The 8,076-nt window shown below is 45.2% G+C and overlaps 4 protein-coding genes across 4 annotated transcripts; 3 read left to right on the forward strand and 1 right to left on the reverse strand.

Moving 5' to 3' along the window:
• The first annotated feature begins 220 nt into the window (after positions 1–220).
• BU26DRAFT_495878 (cyanamide hydratase) lies at positions 221–1,975 on the forward strand. Its single transcript, XM_033826235.1, has 3 exons — positions 221–798; positions 847–1,128; positions 1,200–1,975. The coding sequence occupies exons 1-3, from the start codon at positions 573–575 to the stop codon at positions 1,499–1,501; spliced, it is 810 nt and encodes a 269-aa protein (XP_033676819.1). The 5' UTR covers positions 221–572; the 3' UTR covers positions 1,502–1,975.
• BU26DRAFT_535202 (uncharacterized protein) lies at positions 1,908–2,780 on the forward strand (the record flags this gene model as incomplete). The annotated part of the gene is made up of 4 exons (XM_033831255.1): positions 1,908–2,020; positions 2,071–2,217; positions 2,297–2,519; positions 2,556–2,780. 4 exons carry the CDS (start codon positions 1,908–1,910, stop codon positions 2,778–2,780), a joined length of 708 nt encoding a protein of 235 aa, XP_033676820.1.
• Positions 2,781–3,115: 335 nt separating this feature from the next.
• On the forward strand, positions 3,116–3,799 carry BU26DRAFT_585367 (uncharacterized protein; the record flags this gene model as incomplete). The annotated part of the gene is made up of 1 exon (XM_033834630.1): positions 3,116–3,799. One exon carries the CDS (start codon positions 3,116–3,118, stop codon positions 3,797–3,799), a length of 684 nt encoding a protein of 227 aa, XP_033676821.1.
• Positions 3,800–4,438: 639 nt separating this feature from the next.
• On the reverse strand, positions 4,439–5,773 carry BU26DRAFT_555975 (uncharacterized protein; the record flags this gene model as incomplete). The annotated part of the gene is made up of 1 exon (XM_033832353.1): positions 4,439–5,773. One exon carries the CDS (start codon positions 5,771–5,773, stop codon positions 4,439–4,441), a length of 1,335 nt encoding a protein of 444 aa, XP_033676822.1.
• Positions 5,774–8,076: the final 2,303 nt, after the last annotated feature.

An 8,076-nucleotide genomic window follows, 5' to 3' on the forward strand; every position in this document is an offset into this window, starting at 1 on the left:
AGACATCAACGTTATCGACCCGTGGCCAATATTATCGTTGCACCTGCTGATGCAGCTAGTTTTCTGACTTGAAATCGCACAAGATGCGAACGTGCCTCGTGCCGCAACCTCCTCGCTTCCGCCGAGCGCCGCGGAGAAGGTGGGTCGGCGGTTAGTAAGCGCCGTCCGTGGATGCGCGTTCAGCATCGATCTTGGGTCTGCTTATTCATGCCGATGGGCGTGCCGATGACGATAGGGCGCGCTAGTGACGGCATTTGGAGCTTTTTGTATGCGTTGTGATGGAATTTTACTTATGAAGAGATGAAGATGACGGATTTGGAGGGTCGAGACGCTGGCAGACTTGTGTGGCCTTCGCCTTCACGGCAGATGGGAGGGCGAAGAATCTATGGGGCTGGTTGACGATATATTGAGCAATGGTTCCATGAAGAGAGGCGAGCTATTCATCATACTGACGATCTCCTTCCTTCCTCTACGTACCCAACAATCTGCCAACTACTCCACCATTAACAAACTGTTGCACATCACCTCACATCGCATCACTCCCACGCCGCAGCCACAGCTACCGATCCAAAATGTCCGACAGCACGCGCAACCAGGACCTCGCCGCCCACGGCTGGACCGCAGCGCCCCGCAGCTTCGCGAAGAACCTCGCAGCCGTCGACAAGAGCGTGCAAGCCCGGATCTCCGTGAGCGACGTCGCCCTCCCGGATACGCAACTCGCCCAGAAGACGTATGAGTACGCGAAGAAAGAGCTACCCGAGAAGACGTTCAATCACAGCATGCGCGTGTACTACTACGGTGGGCTCTCCTCCCTCACTTACAGGCCAGCCCACTGAACCCTCCCAGGCGCCGCGATAGTAAAATTCCACCTCCCGCAGCTAGAACCAATGCTGGAGACGTACTTCCTCACGTGCCTGCTGCATGATATCGGGACCGTGGATCTGACGGCGACGCGCATGAGCTTCGAGTACTGGGGCGCGATCACGGCGCTGCAGTTCCTAGAGCGGCATGGTGCGAGTAAAGACCAGGCGGAGAGCGTGTCGGAGGCGATAATTCGGCATGCGGACTTGGGGGAGACGGGGACGGTGACGAGTCTGGGGCAGCTGATTCAGCTGGCTACGGTATTTGGTGCGTGTTGTGCCGTGCTTTCAATCCTCATCTCTGCATAGCCCTCGCTGACGGCGTTTTCTTTTCGGCAGACAATGTAGGTCTCAACGCACATCTAGTCCATAAGGATACTATCGAGAGCGTGGTCGCCGCGTTCCCGAGGAAGGGGTGGAGTGGGTGCTTTGCGGAGACGATGCGAGAGGAGATGAGGCTGAAGCCTTGGTGCCATACTACGGCGAACGAGGGCTTTGTGGAGGCGGTGCTGGGGAACGAATTGATGGAGCCTTATGATACAGAACCTGTGGGGTTTCGAGGCGCGGGCACGGAAGAACCGTGCTCGACTTCCTTGTTGGCGACCGCGGGGTCTGCAACATTGCGTGTGCCAGTGCGTTAAGTATTCGCCGTCGCTTCTCACTCGGCGGGTTGGGGAGCGCAGCGCGTCGTCGTTTCGGTCGTGCAAAGGATGTGCATGTGGAGGGGGACGGAGAGGCGAGGTAGGCCTCGGGTCCTGGGCGGCGGCTCCGAATCGCCGCCCGCAGAGTGGACGTCGGCCGAGCACTTTTGCGCAAACCATGGGAATAAAAGAGGGAGTGTAGAAGATGTGCGGCTGGCAAGATGGTCAGCGACAGAGGAGGATGGTCGTTGTAACGCGCATGCCTAGGTAGTTCGCGGCGGGTTGCTAGCCTTCGAACATCACCGTGCTGAAGTCTTGGTGCAACGCAATTTGTGACCTTGACTACGTCCGCCGGTCGTATTACTTCATCACCTCCGGAGCTCCAGAAAACGCGATTTTTTCAGATATGGGCGCAGAAGAACCTTGCGAGGCATGCAGCTGGACATCAGAGCGTCAACATTCTAGTCGCTACATCAGCCATGTCAAACTTTTCTACAGCATGAGCGACCGTGGGGCATGGTCACTGGGCTCAAAATACATTCTTAAAGAGCGATCGATCACCCCCCCAGCTTCGAAGTTCAGAACATCCGTTTCCTAGAAGAAAGGACTACAATTCCGATCCCAAAGGTTACCCTGGACTATTACGACAACGACCGCTATTTTATGCTTACAGAACGCATTCCTGGTGATCTCCTCAGTAATGTGTGGGGACAGTTGTCAACCATCGAGAAAAAGAAGATCGCAAAGCGGACCGCGGACTATCTGTTGCAGCTTCGACAGCTTCGATCCTCCCAGCATGCAGAGCCTCGGCGAACAACCACTATATTCAGCATTCCTGTTTCCGAATGGATATGGTGTTCCCCATGGTCCCCTCTCTTCGGACGACGAGCTTTGGGCGGAGTTAGCAACTGGGTTGGAAGATCTACCTGAGCAAGCTCTTCGGCGGTTGCGGGAGCGCATGCCTCCTGCAGAACCCTATACCTTCACTCATGGAGACTTGGCTATTGTGAACATCATTGTTAGGGACGGAGCTCTTGCAGGTATTCTAGACTAGGAAAGTAGTGGCTATTATCCTATCTGGTGGGAATTCACTTGTGCGGGGATTGGCTTGGGGCAAGAAGACCATGAATGGAAGGCTTTACTGAGGGAGTATATGCCTTCATATCAAGTGGCAAGAGAATTCTGGGTGGACCTGTATGCCCTTCGCACCTATCCTGATCTGAACGAGCGAGGGAAAGCAGTACTCGCTAGACTGCAACGTGACCAGGTTATAGAATAGGGCGATAGCGATAGACAAGAGGATTCCCATTCAATCCATCTCTACTTGACCCCTTTCTAAATTTCCTTCATGGCTCTACACCCGGGTCGTGACTTATAGAGCTCGGTCTAATAATCTAGTAATAAATTAGTATCTATAAAGTCTTTTAGAGAGGTACTCTACCTATATAATTATTAGGTTATAATATTTATAGTTTATAGCTCTTATAATATTACGCGACCATTAAGGGCAAAGATGGAGGAGCGTTCGAATTGGCCGATGCACAAAAGAAATGAAATCCTCTCAAATGGCTTGCCAGCCACTACCCCTACATCAGAGGCCGGAACAAGGAGAACATGGGCCTTGAAGAGTTCACATTTCTTGAGAAGAAATTGAACGGCGAAAACAAGCAGGCTTTGTTCAAAGATGTGAACGATGACACCAAAGTCGTCCGCAACAAGGAAGATATGAAAAACTTGGTGCTAGGCAAGTCGAAGGAAGCGGACTTCCGAGATCTCAAACCCAATGAACAAGCGCGCATTGTGGTGCAAAGGCTACGCCAGATGATCGGAACACTCCAATATATGCAGGACAAGGAAGTCAAAGCCATATGGGTTAAAGAGAAGAACCGAATGGGCGCAATAATCAAGTTCATCGACGAGAATCTGCCCAAGACACCTAGAGTCATCAAGGGTCGCGGTACACCAGAGAGGACTTTGGGATCTTGGAAGCCGCAAGATCTCGGCGATAAATGGGATAAGTACATGGATAAAGTCTTCGACAAGGCAAAGGAAAGAGCGACAGACCTGGTAGAGGGCAATTTGGAAGATTTGAAAAAGGAATGGGACTCTCAGAAGAAGAGGGGCGAGTACAAGGCTGATGCCAACGACGACCAGAAGAAAAAGGATGAGAAGAAGGCATTGGAGAAAATACACAAGGACGTTCTTGATATTATCAAGAAGTGTAGTGACGCGTGGGACAAGGTCAAGGACTGGAAGAATCCGTGGAAGAACGATGGCCTGACGGATCCAGCCCAGTAACCCCCAGAGAACCAAGAGACAACGCCAGAAACCCACGACCCGAATAATCTTCCACTCACGAAACTCGAAATCAAGGACGACAACACTGCGTGAGACCGGATGCGATCGCTGGTGGTTCTGCCGATATATGTACAGGCCCAATGCAATGTTATGAAGGAAGGAGGGACAGACAAATTGAATTTATTGTGGGCATGTTATAGTCTTCTTGTTGTTTAGTACTGTTGAATTGAGTCGGCGTTCTGGTCTCGTTTTCTGACGTCGAGGTTTAGCGTGCGGACGGGATCCGACCTGACTCGTGATAGAACAAGAACTCTTCGAAGAAAGAATCGCGCCAAACAATTCCATCTTCGTATATGTCTTCTGTCCAAAGCTCTCTCAATTCTTTGCCGTGTTTGTCACGGCCGATTCCTTGGAAAACGCTATGGAGCTCATCGTCCGGACGCCAATTCCCAGTCATCCATTCCAACTGGCGAGATGGACACGGCGGGGAGGAGTCGGTGGCTACGCGCAGTCCAGGTACTGGGCTAGGCTCGGCGTAGGAAATCCCCCATGCATAGTCTGCTGCGTCGTCAATGCCATACTTTGCCCCCATATCTCCAATATCGTCATCAAAATCATTACCAAGCCAGCAGAGTGGTGTCAGATCAAGGCTTGCTGAAGAGACGGCATATTGGTTGCGCACTTAGCAAAAGATTCTAGGAGCTGTCGAACGTTCACATCTTGTGGAGTGACTCGGAACTGTCGGTTTCCCAGGTTTGTACACGGATCGCCCTCTTCCTTTAGCATGGCGTCCATTTCGGTGTCAAGATCAGAAGTCTCAAGTGGCGGATAACACTCATCCGTAATGTTGAAACCTGTCGCATCTGCGCCTTCACCGCCTGGTCCTTGGAAGTACCACTTTCCGTTCGGACGCACCGGATGAAACATAACCTCGAAGATTTCGAGTACAGGCCAAGGTGACAACCTCTCATCGCCAGGGCAGAATAAGTTTTCGTCGATCACAGCTCGTAATTGAAGTTTACGCAAGTTCCTTGTGAGGATGCGTAAACTGGAGCTGAACAGATCGGACGGAGCAGGATAGACCATATTTGGTTGTTGTTTACCGTGATGAATGGAAATAACATTTTCGATGGAACTCAGGAAATCCAAAGAAGCCCGCCTAAGTGATATTGGTATTTGGTCGATGCAAGCTTCTACAGCCCTCGCGAAGTCAACTCTTGCATCTCGTCGCGGCCCTTCCCAGTCATGTTCGTAATGTCTTACCGGCTCTTCTTCAGCGTAGGTCTCATACCATTCCGACGCACCGACTTGACACCCCCAAAACTCCAGATTTGGGAATCTGGTGGCAAGGTCGACCATAACTCGAAGGTCGAGCTTCGATTCTACGATATGGAAGCCAGCAGCATGCTTAGGTGGGAAGTCATGCTCGTTATTGTTACGGATCTCCACAGACTGCACGGAAACGATTTGGGGAAGCTCGCTCGGATTGCGGAGATGAACGCGCCAGCTAACATAGTCATGGTGGAGACAGTAGCGTTGAATCTCGTCCTCAACTAGCCTGATAGGGCTGTATATGGTGAGACGATACCTTCCTGGAGTGTGTCGGTCGCTAGCTTGATCCTCAACGGTTCTGAGTGTGGTGAAGAGAAATTGGATCTGGCGTGTAAAGCTCTTGTCTTTCTCTAGCAGTTCTTCTTGGCTTTCCCGACAGGCAAGTGGCGGATCATGGCGGTGGTGTTGTGTTGGGAACCATGGCAGGAACCTGACTTCCCGTAGATACGGCAAGCGGTGTCCAGAAAATAAGACCACAAACTTCTCGGCATTATCCTCGGTTATGTTGAAACTAGTGAAAGCTCCAGAATGCCTTTCTGCAGCGTATCGGAGCTTGCTGGACAACGTGAGGACGCTCTCCAGGTCATCTTTGGAGAGATAGCTGGCGACCTTGTCAACGAGTTCCTGCGGTAGCCAATCCATGGAATCTGATGTCGAAGTTGTTCGGTTGGGATGGGGTGTTCTCCTGTGGGGGAAGCTTGAGGTACTCGAGTTGAGGGTGCAGCCGCCTCAGGGCCAGGCTTCTGTCTGAAAGTCGACGAGATGCGAAGGATTTCGACACGTTCGATTTCCGGCGTCTATGATTTCATATAAATGAGGCGTACAGGATGCGACGCGGGTGCAGTGTTTGTTTCTGCGCCCTGTTCACGCCCCACGCTCCTGCCAAGGCGCTAGCGCATGCACACGCGCAATAACTCGTCCTTGAGTTAAGACATCGCATCTATCTTATATATACAGCATTCTTAATAACTCTATTACCTAGCTACTATATTAGTAATCTTAGTAGTTATCTACTAACGTACTTAATAAATAAACGCTCTAGATAAATAAACGCTCTAGATAAATAAACGCTCTAGATAAATAAACGCTCTAGACAAATAAACGCTCTAAAAATACTAAGTATAAAAATTAATAAGTTTTTCTTAAATAACTAAGTAAAACCTTAATAGTTTTCTATAAAACTTTAAATATATAATATACTTTATAAGTAAGCTAGTTATATAAGTAAGCTAGTTACTTTTACTAAGCCTCTACTAAAAAGCTACTATCTTAGTTAGATTACTCTAACTCTAAGCTACTTAAGATAAATCTAGATAACGTACTTTATAAGCGAACCGACTACACAAGCAAGCTAACTACCTTTTTCTTAGCAAGAAAATTAACGAAAATTAACCTGTTTTTCTTAAATAACTAAGCGAAACCTTAATATCTTTCTATAAAAATTTTAATACATATTCTTTATAGTATATTATACCTTATACTAAAGTTGCACTAAGATATATTACGTAATTTAAAAGCTATACGTATTAAACTAACTTTTAAGAAAAAATCTAGTTTTCTTCTAGTAAGTACTATTATATCTTTATAATAATATATAAAACTTATAGTATATAATATCTATAACCTAATTAAGGTTTCTAGAAAACTTTTATAGAGCTAGCTCTTCTAGGTATAGCGTAATAAGAGATAGAAGTTAGAAAAATATCTTCTTTAGAGTTTTCTCTTCTAACTATATATATATATAGTTAATCTAGCTATATAAACTTATTATTATATAAATTATAGTAGGCTCTAACTATATAGAGCTTATTAACTAATAATATAGAAGCTTTAAGTAGTTATTTAAAAGTAAAGCCTTTTTAGTAGTATAGTAGAGAAAGAGAGAAATATACTAAAGCTATCTTAAAATTATTACTTATAAATATATAGAAGGCTTATAGTATATATAATCTTATTATATATAACTTTATATAGCTAGATTATTTATATATATCTATAGTTAGAGAAGAAAACTCTAGAAAGACTTTTTTTAAAGTTATACCTCTAATTACGCTATACCTAGAAGAGCTAGCTCTATAAAAGTTTTCTAGAAACCTTAATTAGGTTATAAATATTATATACTATAAGTTTTATATATTATTATAAAGATATAATAGTACTTACTAGAAGAAAACTAGATTTTTTCTTAAAAGTTAGTTTAATACGTATAGCTTTTAAATTACGTAATATATCTTAGTGCAACTTTAGTATAAGGTATAATATACTATAAAGAATATGTATTAAAATTTTTATAGAAAGATATTAAGGTTTCGCTTAGTTATTTAAGAAAAACAGGTTAATTTTCGTTAATTTTCTTGCTAAGAAAAAGGTAGTTAGCTTGCTTGTGTAGTATAACAGTCTAGTTTAGAGATTTATCTAGAGTTATATAACCTTAAGTTACGTAATCTTATTACGTAACCTAGCCTAGCGTCTTAGCGCTTAACACCTCTATATATAGAGTCTCTTAAAGTATTCTTCTACTTCTTACCTTTAGATAGCTAAATTTAACCTAACCTACTCTACTAGTACCTCTTATTCTTATAGCTTATAGAGATAGTACTACCTATAGCTAACCTACCTAGCTAGATATTCTAGAATACTTATAGTAGTAGAGACTATAAAGCTAGCCCTTATATTATCTAAAGGTTATTATCTCTTTAGCTAGAGACGGCGGTATAATATCTAGCTAAACTAAGTAGCCTTATTAAGAAGCGTTTACTAATAGCTATATTAAGAATTAGAGCTATAAGAGCCTAGTTACTTACTCTAAGAATCTATTAACGTTACTAATTAATTACTTACCTCTTAGCGCTATATAAGACCTACTAGCAAATCTAGTTAGTAGTAGAAAAGATACTACTAGTAGTAAGCTAAAGAGAGCTATAAGAGCTCTACGTATAAGAGAA

The sequence above is a fragment of the Trematosphaeria pertusa genome (genome assembly GCF_010094035.1).
Source record: "Trematosphaeria pertusa strain CBS 122368 unplaced genomic scaffold BU26scaffold_22, whole genome shotgun sequence".
Taxonomy (NCBI): Eukaryota; Fungi; Ascomycota; class Dothideomycetes; order Pleosporales; family Trematosphaeriaceae; genus Trematosphaeria; species Trematosphaeria pertusa.